Source organism: Chanodichthys erythropterus, chromosome 19, assembly GCF_024489055.1.
Source record: "Chanodichthys erythropterus isolate Z2021 chromosome 19, ASM2448905v1, whole genome shotgun sequence".
Taxonomy (NCBI): Eukaryota; Metazoa; Chordata; class Actinopteri; order Cypriniformes; family Xenocyprididae; genus Chanodichthys; species Chanodichthys erythropterus.
Window position 1 is genome coordinate 6,001,079 of NC_090239.1, and position 27,664 is coordinate 6,028,742.

Genomic DNA, 27,664 nt, shown 5'->3' on the forward strand with positions numbered 1-27,664 from the left:
TCTCATTACCCACAACTGAGGTGCCCTTGAGCAAGGCACCTAACCCCCAATTGCTCCCCGGGCGCCGCAGCAAAAATGGCACTTATGGGTAGGGTTAGGGTGTGGCTGGACCTTCAGGCTCCACCCATTATGTCCAGAGAAGGGGAGCTGGATGTCAAGCTCCACCCATTGGCTCTCCACCCATTGCTTACTAATAGTTAGTAAGGTAGTTGTTGTAGCATTTAAGTTTAGGTATTGGGCAGGATTTAGGGATGTAGAATATGGTCATGTAGACTAAATCCCGGGACACACTGCACAATTTTTGGCTGTCCCAGATGAAAGATTGTCATCGTGAAACAATCGTGGTGATTTCTGTGATCGTGGTTCTTAATCAGTGGTTCTATGTCGTACAGTGCGGGAGGTTCAAAGATGGCCGTTTTCCCAGATTTGCGACCAAAGATATCCTACGATCATTTTCTGACAGGTTCAGAAATTTACCTTGATCAACGCACAGTGCGTTTGCTGTTACGACCTACGTCTACTGACCAGCCAATAAAAATGTGACATGGCACTAAAACTTAAAACTGCTTACCTCAAGCTCTTTTCCCTTCTTCTTTTGCCACTTCCTTTTTTTCAGCACACATAACTACATCTGCCAAAGTGTGATTCAACATGGTCTTTTTGTTTACCACTAGCGCATGAGGATTACGTTTTATTCTTGTATAGAAACTTGCATCGTAGCCCACGAGTCAACAGGTGTCATCATGGTACAGTCTAAATGTACCCAAGTTTAATAGATCCATGTTGTACAGTGTGATAAAGTAATTATCTTATAGGATTGCTAAAATCATTAATATGTGCTTTATAAGTACTAATAAACAGCCAATATGCAAGCTAATACACAACTAGTTGTGTCCGTGATATGCAATAATTTTCCTTATAATATTGACATAGGAACTGTTTCCAATCCTAAAACAGCTGGAAGCCTACTTCGGCCACATGAGAAAAAAAAAAAACATCATTATGATATAAAAAGTCATCATTATGACATAAAGTTAAATGTTTTTGTCATAATTATTATGTAAATTTGAAATTGATAATTATAAAAAATTTGACTTTTAATAAAATCATTTTTGTCATAATTATTACTTTTTATCTCATAATTTAGATTTTTTTTTTCATGCCAAAATATAATTTTTCACACCAGTATCGCAGGTGTCTATTGTACAAAGTATAATCAGCATCACCATATACCGTGGCAAGCCTGAAAATAATTTTTTTAGCGACATAGGCATTATGCAGTAGATCTTGCCAATTAAAATAGCATCTTAAACTATACACAATTTGCAATGGCAAAAATTTCTAACAGTAGCATGCTACAGTATTCACCTTGACAAGCACTGCATTAGTATTACATGGTGGGACACAGTATCATACTCTAGCAGTCTACTGCACATTTGAGCAAATGTAAGACAAAATTTGGTTATTTGAAAATAAATTTGCACACTGTGCACAGAACACATATCACTTAGTTTTCTTTCAAAACATTAAGTAGAATTATAGCATCTTGAACATTCCCATTGTGTGTGTGAGTGTGTTTGAAATGCTAGTTTGTTCCTGTACTTTTGCTAAACTGTAGTAAACGCTTAATCCTGTTCTACCCACTGTTCTAAATCACAGAGGGGTCACCATACCTCATTGCTATCAAGCGCATAAACAGCACACATGTGCACAAAAACACTTCTCAGGCAAAAAACAAAACAAACAAAAAAGAAACCTCTTCACCTCATGTAAGCTGTGGCTTTTAGGGCACATGCTTTCACTGTGGAGAAAGAGACAGCATCTCCACACTGGCAGGATTGCTGTATGGACCTCCTATTGAGGAGAATGCATCATTCTGTCTCAATGTTGGCACGACACACAGTCAAACTGAGGGGTAAACAGAGACAATACATTCCCACAATAAATCTCTGGCTCTCTCTCAGCTGTACAGACACGCACAGACTGAAAGACAGAGAGGAAATAACTGCACTAATTTCTCTGACATTGTCCACACCTGTAATTGGTGTCCTGAACCCCCAAGAATACAGACAAAGCACTGAAACCTGTTAGTGGACTGACAGACAAGTGGAGGGAAGAAAATCATAATGCCACCTCTTGAAGCCTCAGTGGGGGAAAAAAGGTTGTGCACTGGAAAAGAAAAGGAGAAGAACAAAAAGCATGCTGATATTTTATAGATTTAGCCTTTAGTGCTGTGAGACTGCTGCTCAATAATCTATATTTCTATGGTAACAGAGATGCTGATGTTTTGGAAACGGTTGCTGTGGAAAGTGCACAAACAAGACCAAAAGTAATTTACCATTTCATTTGTGTTTCTCAAAGTATATTTACAGCATTGAATGTTGAGTATCATATTGTATTGTATTGTATTGTATTGTATTGTATTGTATTGTATTGTATTGTATTGTATATATATATATATATATATATATATATATATATATATATATATATATATATATATATATATATATATATATATATATATATATATATATATATATATATATATATATATTGTATATATATATATATATATTTTTTTTTTACTTGTAACTTGCAAACCAAAAGAAAAGATTAATCACTGCAAATAAAATAAGCATCTTATGAATCACATCACTTAGAAACTATTTCAGTCTGGTCCAGCTAATTGGCATGTGCACATTTTAGAGTAAGCAAACAGGTAATGGGCTTTTTAAATTGTAAGGCAGAACCTTCATCTCTACAGCTGCTGTTGAGCATATGATGAAAAGGACTGTATGGCTAAATCTCTTTCACTTGACAATTTTACCATTGCACAGTCCCGTAATATAATGACATTTTATTCCAGTCTTCATTTCGATTCATCAAGTGTGCAAAGTTCCATTTGTCTTTGAATCAATGACATATCTTGTGTCCAACTTAGAGAGATGTTTATAGGCAAAAACAGGCGATAGATCATTATAGACCTGACACTAATGTTCCAGCTGTTTTAATGGCATTACTTGATGCTTGCCTATTGTTTTATGACACACTTTCTTAGCTCTGCCTCCAAATCCCGTGTGATTCTTTATGTGATGTGTTGACAAAGAGAATATCAAATCACAACAAAAGCATTTATAGCTTCAGCGATTTAATAAGAGAGGTGTTTGCAACTCTGAGTGTGTATGTGTCAGATTTTATGAGTACCCTTGGAAATGGTGCAATGCTCTATTCCTGGAGGTAACCTAGTCATCTCTGTTTCTGGAAAAGATGGCAGGCAGCTAAAATGAATTCATGATGCCATTTTATATTGCTGTGGTATTTGTTTACATACAATTAGATTCCTTGATGCAATATTGCACCAAAACCACTGGGTCAATGAGAGATTTTGACAGAGCCAGACAGTACATTAATATGAAATAAGTCAAAATGTACTCTTTTCCCTACCTCTATCATGAGCGCAATATATATAATATTATATATTTGACAGGAAGCAGATTGAGATGCTCAAATAAACAGCAATATTTTAATGGTGTCACAGAGCCAAAGGGATTTAGTCTTATAGAGAAAAAAATATTATTGTTAATATTTTATTGTTCCTTTTTTTTTTTTTTTTTTTCCACTTGGAAGGCGATCATTTGTTTATATGCATATTACATTCCTTTAGAAAATGACCGATCGTTCTGCTAGATAAGACCCTTATTCCTCGTCTGGTATCGTTTAAAGCCCTTTGAAGCTGCACTGAAACTGTAATTTTGACCTTCAACCTTTTGGAGGCCATTGAAGTCCACTATAACGAGAATAATCCTGGAATGTTTTCATCAAAAACCTTCATTTCTTTTCGACTGAAGAAAGAAAGACATGAACATCTTGGATGACATGGGGGTGAGTAAATTATCAGGAAAATTTTATTTGAAAGTGAACTAATCATTTAATTATTACTATTCAAAAGATTGGGGTCAGTGATTTTTAAAAAAAAAAATATTAATACTTTTATTCAACAAGGACCCATTAATTTGATTTAAAAATACAATAAAAAACATTGTTACAAAAGATAAGTATTTCAAATAAATGCTGTTCTTTTGAATCCTGAAAAAAGTATCATGGTTTCCACAAGAGTAATATTAAAGGGTTAGTTGAAAGACCAAAACATGAAAATTATCCCATAATATACTCACCCTCAAGCCATCCTAGGTGTATATGACTTTCTTCTTTCAGCCAAACACAATCGGAGTTATATTAAAAAAAATATCCTGGCTAGTAAATGGTTCCTGAGAATTTGAAGCCCAAAAAAGTGCATTCATCCATCATAAAAGTAATTCATACAACTCCAGTTGGTTAATAAAGGCCTTCTGAAGCGAAGCAATGGATTTTTGTGAGAAAAATATCTATATTTAAAACTTTATAAATTATAATCGCTGGCTTTCGGCAATGGTACGCAAGTCTAGTTCTGGCGGAAGAGTGACCTCTGACCCGACACATAACGGTCAAGAATTACAAGTCTAAAGCGAGAATTTTTAAAGAGAAATGTCAGAGGATTTCAATATTAGAGAAGAGGAGCTTGAGTTTGTTGCCCTATTCCTTTGTAATCTCAGGAACCATCCACTCCCATTATAGAGCTGGGAAGAGACAGAATATTTAATATAGCTCAGATTGTATTTGGCCGAAAGAAGAAAGTCATATACACCTAGGATGGCTTGAGGGTGAATAAATTATGGGATAACTATCCCTTTAAGCAGCACAACCATTTTCAGCATTGATATTAATAATAAATGTTTCTTGAGTAGCAAATCAGCATATTAGAATGATTTCTGAAGGATCATGTGACACTAAAGACTGGAGTAATGATACGATTTTCCATCACAGGAATGAATTACATTTTGCCGCATATTAAAAATAGAAAACAGTTATTTTAAAAATGTCCCTTGAAGAGTTCAGATGCAAAAACTTCTGTGCCATCTGAGATTTTCTTCTAAAATGAGCATTTTTACCAAGCTTGCATGTTTATGTTCAGTTAATTCACTTTAATGGCAATGAAAATTACCTATTAATTGACATTAAAGTGAAATCACTGAACCTAAACATAAGAGCTTGATAAAAATGCTCATTTTAGAAGAAAATTTCAGATGGCACTTAGAGGCTTTTGCATCTGAACTCTTCATATACACTAATGGTTATTGTTCACAGCTTCAAAACCAGGTAAAACACTGCACTTAGTCAACCACTGTGATTTAATCCTGCACATAAACACTGCTGTCACTCCCAAAGTAGTGTGTACGTGATAGATGATATCCAGAATGTATTGTGAAAAAGATGTGGGGATTCCTGGCTGTGTTATTGTCATGCATGCTGTGTGCATTTAGAGGGAAGCATATGGACACAGTTAGTGCTCTCCACCCTCATATATCTCCACTAACACTTACAGAGATCAGCGCAGTGCGGTTTCAGTAATATTATACCAGCACACACTGTCCCGTATAAACTGCAGCTGTTTTTATTGACAAGGCTGTCCTCATTCCACTAGGCGGAGACAATAGAGATAATATAAAGAGATGGGTGCCGCATTAATAAGTCCTGTCACGCCTGTCCCGGTATTTAAGTACTGAGCTCAATTCAAATCAAAGAAAGTCACCTTGCGTACTCTCCAGCAGAGCTGAATGTTCTAGTTTACCTTTGGGGAGTTCTTAATGTCAGACACAATTACCCCAAAGTGCTCTTAACACTGATGTTTGAGTGATGTTTTGATAATGCGGTTGTATGAATGATGGGCTCTCTGTCGTTTTCAGTGTTTGGTTGAGTCATGACACAACATTTGAAGGACTACGGCAACTCGGCTAGACTCGGACCTAGAAAGAGGTCATTTTACATGTATATTAACTTACACACAATGACATATCTCAGGTTTCTGTAATTAAAAGTCAAGATTGTGTGTGTTTCTGTTATGTAGTTTGAGTTTATGGCAGCATGTAGAACCTTGAAAACTGATAACTGGCTTGATTAATAGGTTAACTTTTTTTTTTTTTTACACAATTTGACAAAATTACAGCGTGATTGGAAATTTCACAAGATATAAAAATTACCTTTATTTTTTTTTTTTTTTTTTTTTTTCTGTTGTCTTCACACAAAATACACCTCATATTTCATCTCAAGCACTCTTAGACTGACAGTTTTGTTGTCTTGGTAACCAAGTCCACTAACTTTTGATACTACTTCATTAACTGAAGGACAATCGTAATTAGTGTAATAATTGATAGAAATTATTTTCACACAGTAAATACTAAAATAGTTTATAATTATTTCACTCTGTTTTGGTTATAAGAAGTGGTGAGAGGTTACAATAAGCTTCCATTTGTTAAAATTATTAACTGCATTATTTAACATGAACTAACAATGAAAAAAAAATTCAGAAGCATTTAATAGTCTTGATTAATAGTAATTAATAATCAACATGTACTAATACATGATTAAAATCCAAAGTTTTATCTCTTAACATTAGTTAATGGACCTGAGCTGTCATGAACTAACAATGAACTGTTGTATTTTTATTAACCAAAATTAACAAAGATAAATAAATACTGTAACAAATGTACTTCTCATTGTTAGTTCATTTTAGTTAATGCATTTACAAACATTAACTAATGGCAATTTATTGTAAAGTGTTACCAGCAACGTTTTTGAAATGTAACAATCCAAATTCACATTTAGAAGATATAAGCAATCAAAACTTAGTCTCTCACTTCCACCAATATGGATCAGCGGTTTTGATGATTATCACTCTGCACTTCAGCTTCTCATCAGATTTTCTGACCAATCAAACGCTCTCTAGAATCTAAAGCGTCCAGCCCCCTACATTATAAATAGATGCTGAAGCTAGGGAACGATTAAGACAGTGTAAATACGCTTTCCATTGAGGCGAATTAAGTCTGGTTTCACGTTAATGTCATGCGAACCGCCACAGCACGCACACAGTCTGCTCCGATCCAGAGACACGATAGCACAGAGTGGATCATATGTGTGAGTTGGCACAGACCACAAAATGTATCGGACCCATTTGAATTCTGCACAAAATGCTATATTTTATAGCGTCGTGGAGGAGTTTAGATGGAAACTAAAGCTTTACCGACCTCAATGGCTCTGGCCGAGCTGTGATATAAATGGAATGCTATTGGCTGTTTCATAAAAAGGGAGGAGCTGTTCGATATGTCCCGCCCTGTCTTCCTGTTTCAGTGGAAATTACATCAACACAATGAATAATGCTACGCGTTCAAAGGCACTTCAGTGGGCCTTTAAGATTGTGTAAAGAAGTGTAAAGAATGAAAAAATATTTTAATGTCACCTCCAGTCTATATATTCATACAAATCAACCGCAGAGTCTTTAACCTGTATTTTGTTGTTAGAACTGATTGTACTGTAAATAAGGCGTTACCTTTTTGAGCATGATGATTCCCTCCTGATTGTGCTCGTTGGTGGTGATGTCAAACATGGCTCCGCCATCTCCAGGGACAATGTTGTATTCCACCTCCGCATTTTTTCCTATGTCCAGATCATGAGCTTTGATTCGGCCAACCGCTGACCCGACTGCTGATGACTCCGGTACACGCAGATGGAAGATGCCTGTAGAATCAAAATCAGGTTTTTTTAAGCATGTCTTGGGGAACCTACTGTTGTTTTGAGTAAATGATTCGGTTGAAGTCATGTTTGGAATAACATGTACCAATGAATAAAAATGTGATATGAAATAAACACCTAGAAATCCAAAAAAAGTATTTGAATACTTTCTGAGTACTGAGTTGTAAATATCCCCATCTCTTGAATATCTCCAGACCAGAACTCCGGTTGTCAGTCAGAATGACATTTGACAGATGTGAATACGATAACTTCTTGTCGCAATGAACACAATGGATATTTTTACCTCAGAGAAGAAAATACACAGATTTCATGTCGCATTTTTCTTAGTCTTGAATTTTCTGATTTCTAAATGCACATATTATATTTACATAACAAGAGATCCATACTGCCACAGTATTCCTCCTCCTGTGCCAAATTTCGGACGTTGGCAACCCTAGAGAGAACATTATTGTTGGAAAGAGCGTTTGATAACTGCCTCAATGCACTTGGCTGTAAATATGATATAACAATCAGGATGTCATGTTGGTTTCACACTACAATGCTTTTTGTTTAAGCTAAGCTACAACTGTGAAAACAGCTGAGCTAATGTCACACTACTAAAACTGTAGTTAAGTTGGTAGAACTACTTTTAGTTAGTTACCCCAATGCTGGTGAAGCCACATGCACAGTAGACACAAACAGATCATGCTGATTAGTGAAAATGAATGTGTTGAGTGGCCATGCCTGCAAAAAACCACCTCAGCTAATTAAGAAGTCATTAGATGCATTAGTGCAATGCACCAAAAAACAAACAACAAGAGAGAGAGAGGCAGAGACACGGCCCAGAATGCAGCAGTCATCATAGTGCCATCCTCTGAGACATGCAGATGGAAATCTACTTCTCTCCCAGGGTATTACCAATATTTACACAGCTAGAAAACCAGTGCTCATCACTGAATCTCAACATGATTTCTATTTCACGATTTCTGAGCACAAATGGAGCCTGTTCACGTACACCTGTTTAAAGGCTCGGCTTTATTTCAGTAGAAAAATAAACAAAGGAAGTTCTACAAGTATATAAAAGCATAAAATATGTGGCTGTTAAGTAGAAGCTATGAAGATTGCATGCTCACTTTTATGGTTGCTTTCACTTAGGAAACTGGTTTGTCTGAAATCTCATTAAGTCATGCATATTCAAATCTAGCATGATACACTCAAGAACCGGTGATATTTGCGTGCAGTTTTTTTTGTCTTTCTACTACTTCTCTGGGGATGCTGTTAAATATGCATTTACTGGTTTATGCAAACAAGATTTATAGATTCAAGTTTATTTATTTTTCAAGAAATGCTGGCATTATTTTCCTCTTAGGATGAATTCAGTTTTTAAACTTTCCTGTGTGTATTTAAAAAGAAATTGCTGCAAATTTACAGTACCAGGCAAAGGTTTAGACACACTTGCCTGAATTTATGTTTCTCATTATCTTAAAGACCTTATGATCTAAAGGTTTATGTTTAAATGATTTAAATTTGTTTTGTGGACTGAATAAATTGTGCCTACTAAAATTTCATATTTTAAAAAGAGCAGATGGCATACTTCTGAACTCTTTTACACTCCTGGGAAAAAAAAAAAAAAAAAAAAAAAAAAAAGTCAAGCTATTGGCTAAACATTAAGCTTTTAATTGTCTTAACCACAAATCATTGGACTGGAAATTAGCTAAATCTAAGCAAATGCACTACTTAAATACTGCCGTCTCAGAAAAAAAAAACATCAAAGACAGGATGAAGTTTCTGGCAGAATATGATAAGTTGTGTGTGGAGTGATGAGATGCATGGTGTCTTTGAAAATCTGGTGAGAAATCTAATAATAAATGCATCACTTCCACAGTGAAGCATGGAAGAAGAGGAGTCATTGTGCTGGTATTGATGAGTTATTTCACTGTGAAAAGTCACAGGTACCAAATATTGCAGCATGGTTTGCTTCCCAGCAGGCCCGGTTCTAGTATTGCATGACTGTGGGGGGCATTTCGAAAACTTGGTGGGGCAGCATAATATGATTTATGATTCATAGGTTTATGGTCCCCCTACCCCCTTTTAACTACTAAACAGTTTCCTCCATTTTTCCGATTTTTCCGATTAATAACCGCTTCAAATTTAATATTAGCTAATCACAAAAGTACTTTCTATAATTCTGAAATTGAAACATTTGTTGACTATTTAGTTAGTACAACTGTTTAATTGGACTGTTTAGAGACTTTTGGTCTAAGATACGAATGGCTTAAAATTACAATTAATTTGATTACTTTATTTTCTAAATATGACATAACATTTGGTATAATAATGGAAGATGAACACATTCAATGTCTACTGAACAATATTTTCATTTTGGGAAAATGTTATATTCATGTTATATTAATTTACTGTAAGTTCCTTAAAACAAAGCCATTGTTTTCTGTTTTGCAGAAAGAATTTTGAATTTACTCTAAATCTTTAAGAATGGTAAAATTTAAAAGTGGAAGAAGACAACTTGGTTCATTGAAGAAATTTAAACCATTAGAAGACCTGGTCGCATGATTCTTTCCTTTTTCGTGTTTTATTATATATTGTGGACTATATGTAAACATCTCATAATAATAAATTTTTGTTGCAGTGCCAAAAAAAAAAAAAAAATTGATCTCACATATTTATTTTTTAAATTATTGATATTTTGTAGATTCTGAAAGGTGTTATCACATCAAATAATAACAACAAATAGCGCAATATGCTGATAGAATATTTTAAAGCTGAACATAACTTAGCAAAACTATTTTATATTTTACTATAATAGTTACATCTATATATATATATATATTTTTTAAGTTTTTAATTTATTAATTTTCAAGATTTTTCATGACTTGGAAATCACATTTTTAAAATTCCAAGCTACATTTCCAAGTGTTCCATGATCGTGTAGCAATGTATTAACGGTGTGTGCGCGTTTAAATATTGACTAGAGTGCATTTATAAAGGAGCTGCATGTCATCTGCTCAAGTGATTGTCAATGGCCGTCTTGAGAAGTGATCAGATAAGGTGTGTCTTGGAAAACTGCTTAGAAAAAGGATGTGGATGAGGACATGAATGATTTTTACAAGTTGAAATCTTGTAATTATGGCAATTCTAGCATGGTGTGAGTGAGCACCTGAAGTGCTGAGCATGTCTGTGAGGGAGAATTGTAAAAGGATAAATACAACCACACAATGTTTCTAGTAATTCGTGTATAAACTAATTTAGTGTTTATATATTTTTTAGATTTTGAGTGCTATCACAAAAAAAATAGTATCCTAGGGATGTTGGAGGGGCACAAGAGAAATCTGGGGGGGCATTGCCCCTCCTAGCCCCCCCTAGACCCGGCCCTGCTTCCCACACTTAAAAAGTTGTCTAAAGAGGAATGATCAAATGTTGTTTTTCATCAAAACAATGCTCCTGCTCAAACTGCAAAGGCAACCAAGAAGTCCATCAGACTCATGGTTTGGCCTGGTCAGAGTCCAGTTTTGAACACTATAGTATTTGGTCTAACATTAAACTTAAATGAACTGGGAGACATTTTTCAACTACTCATGAACTGTCGGAATCCATTAACATTGAGTGGAACAACACTGACTCTTCTTCCTGTAAAAAGCTGTCTGCAAGTTAGGGAAGGCTATTCCATGCCAAGTTTCTTTATCTACAGTATTTGTGCAATTCTTGTTCATTTCCTGGCCAGTGATTTGTGATTAAAATGGTCACTAAATATTTTGCCCTTTTTGGCTTGGCCTAGGGGTGTACTTGTAAAGTAGTCTGTAGAATGTCTGTTGGGAATAGGGTTGTCAAAAGTAACGACTTCAGTTCTAAGTCGGTACTGAAATTTTACACAGATACACACGGGAGCATTTGAAAGCAGGTGTCCCTAATATATCCGCTGACAGAAGGTTTCCAATAGACGCTTGCTTGGTGAAGAGCGTCATTGATGTCTATTTACAACATGATTTTGAAGCGTTGATCTTTAGCCAATCATAGACATATCTGTTGAGCATGTGAACAATCAGAGGTGTTTAACAATCCACTCAATTGCTCAAAATGTTAGGGGGAAATGCTGGTATTTGACCACCCTAGTTGGGGAACCATCAAAATAAAGCGTTACCAAAATTCTTTATCACAGTATAGTTCCGATACTTCCATTTGTGTTATTTCATAGTTTTGATGGCTTTATTATTAATCTAAAATGCTGAAAATATGAGAATGAGCAGGTGTGTCCAAACTTTTGATTGATTTGAGTTGACGTGAGTTGGTAGTTTATCAGTTATGTCTTACTTTTAGAGAACCTAGGTGGGTTGTCGTTGACGTCACTCAGGGTGATGTTGATGGTGGTGGTCCCTGCCAGACCCCCTAACTGCCCGCCCATGTCTTTGGCCTGGATGAGAACCTGATACAGCTCCTTCACCTCCCGGTCCATGTTGGGTAGAGCTGTCCTGATCACCCCTGCGCACAGATCAAAAGAGAGCGAGACTGTGTTAATGGAAAGAAGAGAACAGAGAAAAGGACGATAAAGGGATCGTGAGGTAGACAGAAAGTGTAGATGAAGAGGCTGTGAATACAGGCAGGTATCAGTGTGCGGAGAGAATCGGATTACAGAAAAGAGGGTAAGGTGAGGAGAAGAATAGGGTTTAGACCTGAGAATGAGGCCTGCTGAGAAAGGGATGTGAATGGTAATCTAAAATAACAGACGCAATTGAGATAAGAAAATTGAGAATGGCAAAAAAAAGCAAACGGATGGTAGTCTGTACCATTGTGGAAAAGGAAACCAAAGCAAATTGAACTTAAAGGTGCAGTGTGTCATTTCTATGCTATTAATGATGTCCTGAAAATCGATTTTCCTTTCAGCATGACCTACCCACATTACATTGGTGTTATTTTAGGGTTCAACTTAGTGTTTGGGGATTATAGGTTAGTCCTGCTTCACAAAGTTTGCTACACATCTTTATAGGTATTTCCTGGCTGATGAGATGGTACCTATGATTTAACACATTTGATGTGGTGGTAAAATGTACCAACAGGTTTTGTGTCTCACGTTCTTTAACGGTCTGCCTAGAAACAAATGCCGTCACGCCAAACCCCTTGTAGAAGAGGAAAGCCTTCTCTGTGACAATTAGCAGTAATCAGGATCAAACGCTGGATTTTCAAAAGTATGTGAAGTTTGCATTCTTGAATGAATATTTTATTAGAAGCATGCCGGTCTGTTATTGTAGTGACATTGACTTTACATTTTTATCCCTCACTAAACATGACGCAGAACAAAACGAACTGTGATTGGTTGCGTTACATGTCAGTCAAACGTCCTTACGGTACCTATCAGTACGCGAGACTACCGATGCCATAACTAAACCACTAGATACTAAAAATGCCTCTTTCTCTATTAACGGCTGAAATATTGTTGTACTTGACCATTCTCAACCTTTTCTCTGACTGTTAGAATTAAAGGAATAGAGTTCAACACATGCGAAGCTGCATTTGTGGCATAATGTTAATAAACACAAAAAAATTATTTTGATGTGATAAAGGTTATGGTGAGGCACTTACTATACAGGTACTATGAAATGTGGCCAATGCTTGGAGAATTTAAAAGCATTATTTACAGTATGAAAGCACTTTTCTATACATTTTTTTATAATGTAACTTGTTTATTATTTGAGCTGTTCTATTACATTGCTATTACAAAGTTTTTTTCACACTAGAACAAAAAAAAAAAAATGTTAATATGCACATTATTTGCATCTTGTGGTTATACTTTCAAAACGTCATACTTTTAACGTCTATTTTAACAACATTTTTTGATTGGCTTCTTTGCATGCACAGTTCATATATCTTAGTTCATATTGTCATTCAAACTGCAAGTTGCTGAATACTGAATTGCAAATGTGTGCGTCTGTATGTTAATGTCTTTATGTTTGTAACTTGTAACATGATGGCAATTTCTGATTTAACTATTTTTGCAGTTTAGTTTCCATTAATGCTTTCAGTTGAATTCCGTACATAGCACATCAAATGCTGGAAAAATATATATGGCTATGTGAAAAAAAAAAAAAAAAAATCTTGATATTTCATATTTCATTATACCCCCTTCCGAACACTTTATTGCCTCTAGGAATCAGCAGTTAACAAAGGAAAAGCTCTCCTGGGTTCTTTAAAGTTCCAGCACTAGATGGTTTCTAAAGTACCACAGGACATAAAATATGTTCTCCTTGGGCATAAAATCTTTCCTGAATCCAGTGATATACACCTGCACTTTCAAGTGTTTTTCTCTAGCTAAAAGATTGAGGTCAGTCCTAAAGCTTCTGATACTTAACAGTCTTATCAAACTGACAAAGCCAATGTAGCAACACCTTCCCTCGCTTTTCTTCCATTAAGCACAACTAATGCGTTTCCCAATGCCACAAGAAGCTTTCCCAGATCAAGAGAGCACTTCATAGGATGAATTAGACATGGCGGTGAGCAGTTAAGAAGGACACGGACCATCATACAATGCCAGTTTCAGATGAAACGTAAAAGGGATGTCACATGTAATTCCCTAGGTCTGTTAGAGGAGGATCTTTTTTTTTTTTTTTTTTTTGACTTTAGTTTCGCATAGACAGATCTCTCTTTGAAGTTTGTGTCAGTAATTAAAGGAATAGTTCACCTAAAAATTACATTTTGTTATCATTTACAGCATCATCATACATTTTTCTTGCACTGAAAGCAGAAACTCTGCCTGAGATCTTCCTTTTGTATTTCAAGGAGGGAAGAAAGAAAATAACACTTGATTGGAACTACATGGGGGTGATTAAATGGTGGCAAACTTTCATTTTGGGTGAACTGTTCCTTTAAGGTGTGTGTTTCCTGAGTCTGTTTTCTCTCACGACTCTCAGTGTTGATTCCGTTATGCATTTTACCCCCTGCCTCTTTTTCCCGCCCTCGTCTCACTGCTTCTACTGTCGGTTTGTGTTGCCAATTTTTTTGCTTGGGACAAAAACAGATTTTTCTTCCTTACTAGTCATTTAATTTGTTCGGCTGCAGAATGTCACTCTTTGAGCCCAAGATATTATATTTTTTTTATTCATGTTTTCCCGTTTGCTATGCTTCATACTTGTACAACAGGGCCATAAACATACCGAAAACAAGTGGGAAATGCTCAGACATGCTCTGTGCCTCAAGTTTACCTTGCAGGTTTGTGCTTTTACATATTGGATATTACAGTCTACTGAATGCATTTGTAGACTCACTTTCATTGCAGTAAACACTCCTGAATATTGCATAACAAAATATTCACTGGCAGAATATAATAGGCAGTTTATTTGCTGCATCATTTGATGATGCTACAGTTCTTCCAGCCATATAAACAACAGAATAATCCATCTGCTTTTACCAAACTCATTTTATTTTCTACTTGGAGGGTATTGGGGTCTGAAATGTACCTGATTGTATAAATATAGATCTTTCCAGGCCTGTTTAGCTAACAGGATGTCTGTTTCTGTCCCGCTATTCAAAATAAATTGCAGTTCATTTTGAGTTACAAATCCATTTTCTTGGCTGTCCACATTATCAAATCAAACCGCCGAGCTTATTTGTCTAATAGGGTCAATGAATGTAATTATGTTGAAACCTGTGAACTGTGAAATTAATGAGCCTAGCCTGTTGTTATTACTCAAACCAAGCAGAGGAACTTGTTTGTTATAATTATAATTTCATTTTTAATGTAGCAGACAGTTTTATGTTTGTTTACTATGAGTGCTTTACCTGTTTTGGGGTCGACGGAGAAGTACGGCTGGCCATGCAGTATGCTGTAGACCACCCTGGCACTGTTGCCGTATGTAGGGTCGTCTGCATCTGTTGCCGTCACCTTCATCACGTACGTACCTGCAAACAGACAGAGGATATTCACATGAATAGATATTGTGTGAAAGAAGTGCTATGTTCAAGGTTATAACTGTAATAGCTCATGGATCGGCCCTTGGCAGATTGAATGTAGGGTTTGACCGTGACTCGAAAACAGGCCTACAGTATGGGCACGCCATAATATGCGTTGGTTGAGATGGGCTGACATAAAACCAAGTAGATTCCTATGTACTGATTTTCCACTGCATTTCGATATGTCTGAAATAGCAGTTTTTACATTACAAAGGCAGCACTTTTAAATTGCCCAGTAAATGACAAACTATCTGTACTGTAGAATGAGCTGATGGTCATGGGCCGCTGAATCACAGTGTTTTACTGAAATGCAGCAGTATTCTCCACTTCCACCATCTCGCAGTTTAGCAGCAATTGTGTGTTGTTTCTCTGAAATATTATAAATGATTCATTTTATTTTTGTGCAGGAACTGTTTTCTGATATATATATATCACACTCCTGCTTGTGTTATAGGAAATATATAGTTAGATAGAACGATAGATAGATAGAACGATAGATAGATAGAACGATAGATAGATAGAACGATAGATAGATAGAACGATAGAACGATAGATAGATAGAACGATAGAACGATAGATAGAACGATAGAACGATAGATAGAACGATAGATAGAACGATAGAATGATAGAACGATAGATAGAACGATAGAACGATAGAACGATAGATAGAACGATAGAACGATAGATAGAATGATAGAACGATAGATAGAACGATAGATAGATAGAACGATAGATAGATAGATAGAACGATAGAACGATAGATAGATAGAACGATAGAATGATAGAACGATAGATAGAACGATAGAACGATAGATAGATAGAACGATAGATAGATAGAACGATAGAACGATAGATAGATAGAACGATAGATAGAACGATAGAACGATAGATAGAACGATAGATAGAACGATAGATAGAACGATAGATAGATAGATAGAACGATAGATAGAACGATAGATAGATAGAACAATAGAACGATAGATAGATAGAACGATAGATAGATAGAACGATAGATAGAACGATAGAACGATAGATAGAACGATAGATAGAACGATAGATAGATAGAACGATAGATAGATAGAATGATAGATAGATAGATAGATAGATAGATAGATAGATAGATAGATAGATAGATAGATAGATAGAACGATAGATAGATAGATAGATAGATAGATAGAACGATAGAACGATAGATAGATAGAACGATAGAACGATAGATAGAACGATAGAACGATAGATAGATAGATAGATAGATAGATAGATAGATAGATAGATAGATAGATAGATAGATAGATAGATAGATAGATAGATAGATAGATAGATAGATAGTGCTATCTATCTATCTATCGTTCTATCATTCTATCTGTCGTTCTATCTATCTGTCACTCTATCTATCTGTCTGTCGTTCTCTGTCGTTCTATCTTGATCTGTCATTCTATCTATCTGTCATTTTATCTGTCGTTCTATGTCATTCTATTTGTTGTTCTATCTATCGTTCTATCTGTCGTTCTATCTGTCATTCTATCTGCACAGTAAAATCCCCAAAGTTAAATCAACTCTGCTCAGAGTACATATGGTCCCTCTCTATATAGTGTTAAAATAACACTGAAGCAGAGTTAAAGTTAATTAAATAATTAAGTGGAGTTGATTTAACTCTGGAGATTTTGCTGTGTACCATTCTATCTTTAAATATTATATAAAGATATTACATTTTTTATATCTTATCAAGATTGTTTTGAACACTTTTTGAACACTTCTTTTGACCACACAGTAGAATGAATTATCACAGTGTACTGTTTGAGATGAGATGAGGGAAAAGGAAGAAGAAAAAACAAAACAAAAAAAAAACAGTAAGGCCTTGCAAGAGAGAGAGACAGAGAGGGAGGAAAAAAACAAAACAAAACAAAACAAAAAAACAAAAGAAACGAAGAAGTAATTGTACAGATTTTAAATCAAGGCCATTTCCCAATGGAAGTCTTTTTCAAGCATCTGATGCAATTACCTTTTTTTTTTTTTTTTTTGAGTTCTCTCAGCACACATCGATATGTTTTCAGATCGTTCTGGCCTCCACATAAAAGAGGTGAAAAACATTAAAAACCTACACAGTTCTCCTCCTTTAAGTGACCTCCAAATTACAGTCACATTCTGTCAGAGCAAAATCCTGTAACCTGATAAAAAAAATACATCCAATGTCAAGAAATATGGTCAAAGGCAAGGCAGAATTGTAGGAATCCTCCCATGTTTGTGCATAACAGCAAGAAGTCTTTGTGGTGGCGGCAGCCACAATAGAAATCACACAGACATCTGCAAAATAGGCCTATTGCTTCAATGGTGGACTATGGTGCACTTATAAACCGGTCTATTCACATTTCGCTCTCCGAGATCATGAGTAGCTTTGATTCCACTGGGAAGGGGTGGGTTTCATTTCATTTCGTTGCCATTCAGATCAAGGAAAAGGCAATCTCAAAGTGAATTACCCTGATCTGTCATCCTCGGGGAAGCAACATGAAAAGGGCTTTGGTGCAGAATAGGGCATGTAGTTTATTAAGCTCGACACCAAATTGTATGTCAGACTTTTACACTTGGTTTTTACCTCTTGCCATGCAAAGCTTTTCTTATTTCTTTTGTTTATCTGAATTTATACTTGGCATTTCCATGATGAAAAACTCTTTAAACTCAAAAGCAAAAAAATGCTTTATTCTAAACAAAATTGTCTGCCATTTGCTTTGTGCTTATCAGATGAAAGGTGACTTACATCAGTGATATTATGTACAGTATGTTGCAACAAGTGATTTCTTTCTACGCACTCTATATTTCCAGTTGTTTTATCCTTACGATCATCAAGAATGATATGATATCATGTTTGAAGATATCATGTGGATTATCCAGCAGTGATACATTACGGTTATAACTTTGATTATATTAATCTAGATGGGCCTTTATTCCATAATTCAATTCTGTGGGTTAATTACCTGTTCACTGTGTTCTTGATTTTAAAACTCCCTGATTTGTTGATGAATGCAGTTTACTTATGTGTATGTATGTATGTGTCGACCACAGGGAGCCACTTGAATAGACCAACTTAATTACATACTACAACAGAAGACACCAGCATAGTACTGTGAAAAGTAAATTATACAAAAATATAGGGTAGATCAAGACAAATACATAATTGTAATATATAAGATAACCTCATGTTGTTTTTAGAGGACTTGTTTACTTGCATATCATTGTTTCACAATGCTGAAGCACAACAGACTTCTTCTCAAACACTTACAGTTCCACCAAATCTTGCTTTTCCTAAAATAGTCAGTAAATGCTTTCGTTCAGGCATGTTTTTAAGACTCATCTCTCTTGGGGCCTGTGACTGCAAATGATCGTGAGTCCCAGAGAATTACTGCTTCTGTTTACTGCGCTGTATCATTGCAGGCAATTCCTGCAGTTCTTAAAGCAACTTTGTCGAAATTACCATACATTAAGTGTTATACAAATAATTCATTTGGATTAAAATTAACTAAATGGAGTTGCAAAATTACTGAGGACCTTTGAAAAAAAAAAGTGTTTGCAGATATTTGTCACAGACACGCCAGGCTCCACCTCACCACAGTACCCACGCACCCAATCACCAGCTTATTAATCACCGCCACCTGCACCTCATTCACTCTGCAATCACCAGCACTACAAAGCCATCACTCTCACACACACTCACTGTCCGGTCTCGTTTGCACTACGCCATGTATATGCTTACCTTAAGGACTCCCCTTCAACATACTTACCTGCTCCAGCGATCTCCTTCATCTCCTTCGTCTCCTGGTCCCTTCGTGTGCTTACCCATCTGTGTGTGTGAGTGTCTCCAACGTCTCCCTCCATCTCAGCTCAACTCCTGGATCCACAAACCACACAAGGACAGTATTACTTTATATTCATCTCTCAAGAACCTGATAACAGCCATTACCACTCTGTGTTCCACATATTGTTCCAATAAACTCACCTGGATTGCTTTTATCTCTGCCTCCGTGTCTATATCATAACAGAAGACCGGACCCTAACAACTAACGGCATGATGACAAACGATCCATTCCAGGAACTCGTGGACGTGCTGCGTCGAGCACTCACACCACAGCCCTCAACATCGTCATCCCACAACACGGCTGTCTCCGCACCCACCAGCACCACTCCTTCACCTGCATTCACCGCCAGTCCCATGGCCAAACCGGCGCCCTACTCTGGATCGGCGGAGGAATGCAGCGGATTTCTTCTCCAATGTGAGCTGGTCCTGGAGATGCAGCCGCACCTCTACACCACAGACACGGCTAAAATAGCGTTCATTATTTCACAACTGCAAGGGAAGGCTCTGCAATGGGCAGATTCGTTGTGGACCCAGAAAGGCCCAGTCGTCCAATCCTATTCGGCGTTCGTCTCCCACTTCCGGGAAGTATTCGGGAAACCTCTGACTGATTCCTCGACTGGTGAGAAACTTTATAATCTAAAGCAAAGAAACCTATCTGTTAACGAATATGCCTTGCAGTTTCGAACGCTAGCCGCCACCAGCGGATGGAACGAGCAAGCCCTCATCACCACGTTCCGTCAGGGGCTGGAACCCTCCGTGCGGCTGCATCTCGCTGCATACGAGGACTCCATGGGATTAGAACGCTTCATCCAACTCGCCATCCGCGTGGGGTCCCGTATGCAGTCGTGCATTCAAGAACACCAGGGCCAGTCATCCACCACTAACCTCCTCCGTCGGTCCGAACCCGTCAGCTCCCCAGAACCAGCCAACGAACCCATGCAAATTGATCACTCTCGTCTCACCCCTAACGAAAGACAAAGAAGGCTGGCCCTGAATCTCTGTCTCTATTGCGGGACAATGGGGCATAATCTCTCCACATGCCCAATCCGTCCTCCTCGACCCGTGGTGAGTGCAATATTTCCCTCCATTCAGAAAATGAAACCACTCACTACAACTGTAACTCTTACTGCTGCCAACATCTCTGTTCCAGTGGTGGCGCTCCTTGATTCAGGGTCAGCCGGAAACTTCATCTCAGGCACCCTCTGTAGACAACTCAACCTTAAGATCTCTCCTTCACCGACGAGCTATCAAATCCACTCCATCACGGGCAAACCCCTAAGCCGCAGACACATCCGTCACTGCGTGGGTCCACTACAACTCAGCATCGGTATCCTGCACACTGAACACATCCATTTGCTGGTTCTGGAGGAATCCACCGCTGACGTGGTTCTAGGGCGCCCGTGGCTGGAACAACACAACCCCAACATCTCCTGGCGCACGGGCGAAGTCCTGAAGTGGGGCGATCACTGTTTCCCAGACTGCTTCCCAGCGCTTCCTGTTCCTAAACCTCCACTCTCCAAGTCTCTTCTCGTGAATGCCACGTCCATCGAGAGCCCTGTTGAGAAGCGCTCGGTGGATGTTCCCCCTGACTACGCCCCCTTCAGCGACGTCTTCTGCCCGCAACGCGCCTCCAAGCTTCCTCCACACCGGCCATGGGACTGCGCCATCGATCTGCTGCCGGGTGAACCAGTGCCCAGGGGACGCATATACCCCCTGTCCATACCGGAGGAGAAGGCCATGGAGGAATACATCAAGGAGGCACTCGAACAAGGTTACATCCGCCCGTCTACTTCCCCTGCTGCTTCAAGCTTCTTCTTCGTGGCAAAGAAGGACGGAGGCTTGAGGCCATGCATCGATTACCGTGCACTCAACAAGATCACCATCAAGTTCCGATACCCACTTCCCCTCGTCCCAGCGGCCCTGGAACATCTCCGCGGTGCCACTGTGTTCACCAAGTTGGACCTCCGCAGCGCGTATAACCTCATCCGGATACGTGAGGGGGACGAGTGGAAGACCGCCTTCGTCACGCCCACTGGACACTACGAGTACCTCGTGATGCCGTATGGCCTGGTCAACGCCCCCTCCGTATTCCAGGATTTCATCCACGAGGTGCTCCGGGAGTTTCTCCATAAGTCCGTTCTGGTTTATATAGATGACATCCTCATCTACTCCCGGAGCTTGGCCGAACATCGCCACCACGTTGCGGAGGTCCTCCAGCGCTTACGGCAGTTCCATCTCTTCCTCAAGGCTGAAAAATGCTCATTCCACCAACCCTCCGTCCAGTTCCTGGGGTACGTGATTGATCACAGTGGCATCCGGATGGACGAGGGGAAGGTCTCCGCCATACAGTCCTGGCCCACTCCTACCACCATCAAAGAACTCCAAAGATTCCTAGGTTTCTCCAATTTCTATCGCCGGTTCATCAAAAACTACAGCACAATCGTCAGTCCACTCACCAACCTCCTCCGTCACCAGCCCAAGTCTCTGTCCTGGTCTCCATTAGCCACCGACGCCTTTGAGACCCTGAAGAGGGCCTTCACCACCGCTCCCCTCCTCGTCCACCCTAACCCGGACCTCCCGTTCATAGTAGAGGTGGACGCATCTACCACCGGAGTGGGAGCGGTCCTTTCACAGCAGCAGGGGACACCAAGTAGACTCCATCCATGCGCCTTCTTCTCCCGCAAGCTCAACCCGGCGGAGGTCAACTACGACATCGGTGACCGCGAACTCCTGGCCGTCAAGCTTGCCCTTGAGGAGTGGAGGCATTGGTTGGAGGGAGCTACTCACCCATTTCAAGTCCTCACTGATCACAAGAATCTCGAATATCTGAAGGCCGCAAAGAGACTCAATCCTCGCCAAGCTCGCTGGGCTATGTTCTTCTCTAGATTCAACTTCTCCATCTCCTACCGTCCTGGTTCAAAGAATACGAAGGCTGACGCCTTATCTCGCCTCTATGCTCCTGAGGAAAAGCCCGAAGAACCTGATACTATTCTGCCGGAGTCCATCTTCGTGAGCCCCATCCAGTGGTCCGAAGAAACCATTCCCTCCGCCAATGCCTCCACACGCACTCCGCCGGGTTGCCCACCGGGCTTGCAGTACATCACACGGACACGTCGCACTCCACTCCTGCACAACGTTCACTCTTCACTTGGCACTGGTCACCCGGGGGTCAAGGAGACCCTCTCGTTGCTCAAACAACGCTTCTGGTGGCCCAACATGGCCAACGACGTCAGGAGGTACGTGCAGGGCTGCAGGGAGTGTGCCATCTCCAAGAGCCCACGCCATCTTCCCACCGGCAAGCTCTTTCCTCTGCCCGTTCCTGAGAGACCCTGGTCACACCTGGGAGTGGACTTCGTCACCGATCTCCCCGAGTCTGACGGTCACACATGCATCCTGGTGGTGGTGGACCGCTTCTCAAAGTCCTGCCGTCTGATACCCCTGGAGGGTCTACCTACCGCCATGGCCACCGCAGAACTAATGTTTAATCATGTTTTTCGCTATTATGGATTACCTGAAGACATCGTCTCCGACAGAGGACCCCAGTTTGTCTCACACGTCTGGAAAGCCTTCTTCTCCCTCCTGGGTGTGACCGTCAGCCTATCGTCTGGATACCATCCTCAGTCGAACGGGCAGACGGAACGGAAGATCCAGGAGATCGGCCGCTTCCTGCGTACCTTCTGTCACGGCCACCAGAACTCCTGGAACCAGTACCTGGGTTGGGCCGAGTACGCACAAAACTCTCTCCGCCAAGCCTCAACGGGACTAACACCCTTCCAGTGCGTACTCGGCTACCAACCCCCGATGTTCCCCTGGGACGGGGAACCCTCCAACGTTCCGGCAGTCGACTACTGGTTCCGGGAGAGCGAGAGGGTGTGGGACTCAGCTCACCACCAGCTGCAGAGGGCCCTGCGCAGACGCAAGATGGCAGCCGACCTTCGACGCTCCGAGGCTCCTGTCTACCAGCCGGGGCAGAAGGTCTGGCTGTCCACCCGGGACATCAGGATGCGTCTGCCCTGCAAAAAGCTGAGTCCCCGCTTCATTGGCCCGTTCACCATCCTTCGGCAGATCAACCCCGTCACCTATCGTCTCCAACTCCCGGCACAGTATAGTAGAATCCATCCTACATTTCACGTGTCTCTACTTAAACCTCACCACCCTTCTGTTGTTCCCTCCACAGAGCCTGACGTGGCAGCCGCCGAGCCCCCCTTCCACTTCTCCTAGAAGACGGCACAGCCTACGTGGTCCACGAGATCTTGGATTCCCGGCGCCGTGGTGGTAAACTCGAATACCTCGTGGACTGGGAGGACTATGGTCCCGAGGAACGCTCATGGATTCCCAGGAACGATATCCTTGATCCTCTTCTGTTACAGAACTTCCATACCAACCATCCAGACAGACCTGCCCCGCGACCCAGGGGAAGACCACCACGACGTCGGGGTCCGCGGCCCTCAGGAGCGGGCCGTGGGAGGGGGGGTACTGTCACAGACACGCCAGGCTCCACCTCACCACAGTACCCACGCACCCAATCACCAGCTTATTAATCACCGCCACCTGCACCTCATTCACTCTGCAATCACCAGCACTACAAAGCCATCACTCTCACACACACTCACTGTCCGGTCTCGTTTGCACTACGCCATGTATATGCTTACCTTAAGGACTCCCCTTCAACATACTTACCTGCTCCAGCGATCTCCTTCATCTCCTTCGTCTCCTGGTCCCTTGGTGTGCTTACCCATCTGTGTGTGTGAGTGTCTCCAACGTCTCCCTCCATCTCAGCTCAACTCCTGGATCCACAAACCACACAAGGACAGTATTACTTTATATTCATCTCTCAAGAACCTGATAACAGCCATTACCACTCTGTGTTCCACATATTGTTCCAATAAACTCACCTGGATTGCTTTTATCTCTGCCTCCGTGTCTATATCATAACAATATTGAGCAGACAGTCTAATAATACTCTAATGACTAGTTGACGTAGTCAAAGTCAGGTTAAAATTAGTAGAATATCTAAAGTGGACTATCGAAATAAAGTGTTACTAAACTGTTTGACATTTAGTATAAATTAGACATTGTAAACAAATGAGAATCCATCAATATTACTTGAATTGTGCACACAGTTTTAAACTAAAAGTAATAATGGATATTGTTTAGTGAACCCTTGTCATGACAAATATACCACAGAGCATAGATGAATGCTGAGACATGTGCTACGTTATTATATTATAAATGTCATTAATGATTTTTATTTTGCATGTATTTTGCATATTTTGCTCTGTATAATTTCTGCTATAAATTTGTAATCAATTTCTGTTGTTGAAATCTAATTTCAAATAGGTTTGCGATTAAATGTTTCAGTTGCATGCAGTGAGTTCAAACAACTATGGTGGGCCCGACTATCATGTTTCCAACTAAACTGGTTCTCTTCTTTAGACTATAAATCAGTGAAGTACCCAGTTAAATGTTATATAACACAAAGGAACCAGCATTTCATCGACCGTCATGTTTGCAGGGAACGTAGCGTCATATTACACAGCTCCCCAGCGTGGCCTCGGGGATTGATGCATCGTCTGCAATCATATTTGACATCATGATTAAGAATATTTGTACAAATAATGGAGGCCATTATGACTTTAACAAGCTCTGCAATGTGTTCCATGAATGCAAGAGGATAGCGCTACATTGATCTGCTAGTAGTTACGGCTATTGGATTAGGCTGTGTGGAAATCAATACAACTTCTGGCCGGCTTTAGAGACGAGCCTTTTTAGAGACAGTAACAAAATAAGGTCCCGCTGCCATCATCACCCAGAGCAGATGCCTTGGTGAAATAATCAGTAATACAATCAAGGTTTCTACCCTGTGAGATGAGAAATCCTACTAGGGCAGTGTAATCCAGTTTGGCGGGGATTTGGAGCCCATGCACTTCTCATTATCTGACGGCACACAGTAATATCTGGATTAGCTCCCCTCTGCCACACCAATGAATATTTGGCAAACTCATAACATGAGTAATGTATGACCTCTAGCATCCCTCGCTGTAACACTGTCGCAATCATCTGTGTAACCTTTAGGCTTCATTGATTGGCTTATTTCGTTTTCATTCATTAATTTGTTCACACACTCACTCACTCATTCATTTATTGTTCGTTTGTTTTCTATTTCATTGACTGGAACAACAACATACAAATGATGACAATAGCCCCTTTCACACATACAGTCTTTACTGCTAAATTACCAGTATGTATGCTTTCTGCTTTAAGTCTGCTTTGGGCCAATCATAAACTTCTTATGGAGATGACGTGATTACTCCATGTTGTTTACAGTAAGCTCCGCTGGTTTTTAATAGTTTTTTTTTTTATGTAAATATGCGCTAGATGGACATCTTTGACCATTGCGCCACATCTCGCAGCTTTTTCAACATGTTGCGCTCAAGACCCGGCCTTCTTTTCTATTCATCAGTGCTGCGGCTCTGCAGTTAGATACTATTATGTGCAACTCGTGTTTTAAAGAGCAAAAACGTGTTCAGTTTGATCATCCCCTTATGTCTGTCACTAAGACGTCAAGTTCAACATGAAACTGAAGCGTTTCTCCTCATGCGGGCGAATGAAGACAATAGTGCAGTGTTTAAGGATAATTTCCGATGACTGGCCTTACAGATTTTACTGGTATGTTAGTGCTGAAGTGTGAATGGTCTCTTACCGGTAAAAAGCCAGAATGCCATTTCTTGTGTGAACAGCATATTTGTGTATTTACTGATAAAGTTATTCTGGTAATTTTTACGGTAATTTACCGGGATTGCTGTGTGAAAGGGGCTAATTATAATCTCAGGTAGCCTACTGATTATATGCTTTATTTAATGTTAAAAGAATTTAATGAGAGTTTGAATATGATTTTGCATGACCTTTACAGCCAAACTGACGGCGACAATGGATAATTAACCTCAGATCTTGAAAATAAATTAAAGGAAACAAGAATGTTCAAACTGTGAACTCAGTGTGAATAAACAAGTGTATTCTATGACAAAGACTGTTTCACTCAGTGTTTATTTGTCAAGATATTAAAAAGGTATAATATTTAGGAATTTAATTATGTAATTATCCATTTCTTTGTGAGTGCAGTGCTCTTGCAGACAGAGAGAGCCATCCACATGCTGTTCTGCTTGGCTGTGATTTTTTATTTATCTTGTCACGTCTTGTTGTCGCGTCACGTCTGGTGGATGACCATGGTGTGGACAGACAAATTGCTTGTTGCTGGAATCTGGTTTTCTTGGCTTTGTAACTTTAAGGCTTCATTGACTGGCTTTCATAGGTTAAATTTCAGATTTCTATTCATTTTTTTATTTTGTTTTGTTTTGTTTATATAGGAACCATTATCATTTTTACAACAATTAGTTCACATTAAAGGAACACTCCACTTTTTTTTGAAAATAGGCTCATTTTCCAACTCCCCTAGAGTTAAACAGTTGAGTTTTACCGTTTTCGAATCCATTCAGCCGATCTCCGGTTCTGGCGGTACCACTTTTAGCATAGCTTAGTATAGTTCATTGAATCTGATTAGACCGTTAGCATCGCGCTTAAAAATGACCAAAGAGTTTTGATATTTTTCCTATTTAAAACTTGACTCTTCTGTAGTTAAATCGTGTACTAAGACCGACAGAAAATGAAAAGTTGAAAAGGAACTTTGCTGCCGTATCATGGCTGCAGCAGTGCAATGATATTATGCAGCGTCTCTCACAAACGTCTCCATGGTTGCAAGGCACGTTCCCTGTGCAAGCAGGGGCTCACGGGCGCTGCGTAATATCATTGCACTGCTGCAGCCATGGAACGGCAGCAAAGTTCCTTGATTATTACGCCTGAATGAATGTATAGTTCCTAGCCATATCAGCCTAGAAAATCACAACTTTTTATTTTCCGTCGGTCTTAGTACATGATTTAACTACAGAAGAGTCAAGTTTTAAATAATAAAAATATCAAAACTCTTTGGTCATTTTTAAGCGCGATGCTAACGGTCTAATCAGATTCAATGAACTATGCTAAGCTATGCTAAAAGTGGTACCGCCAGAACCGGAGATCGGCTGAATGGATTCGAAAACGGTAAAACTCAACTGTTTAACTCTAGGGGAGTTGGAAAATGAGCCTATTTTCAAAAAAAGTGGAGTGTTCCTTTAATGTAGCATGAACAAACATTAATTATGAATATTTGTAAACATAAATGATATTAATTTAATGTTTATAAATTGTAATAAT

At 39.5% G+C, this 27,664-nt stretch overlaps 1 protein-coding gene across 1 annotated transcript in view; it reads right to left on the reverse strand.

Annotated features, from left to right (window-relative positions):
- cdh12b (cadherin 12b) overlaps positions 1-27,664 on the reverse strand; it is a 111,551-nt gene that overhangs the window by 52,285 nt on the left and 31,602 nt on the right. The window contains exons 3-5 of the mRNA XM_067368772.1: positions 15,394-15,513; positions 11,935-12,102; positions 7,427-7,614 (exon numbers count right to left, since the gene is read on the reverse strand). Of these exons, the coding sequence (XP_067224873.1) occupies positions 7,427-7,614; positions 11,935-12,102; positions 15,394-15,513 (476 nt within the window). The remainder of the gene's footprint in view (positions 1-7,426; positions 7,615-11,934; positions 12,103-15,393; positions 15,514-27,664) is intronic.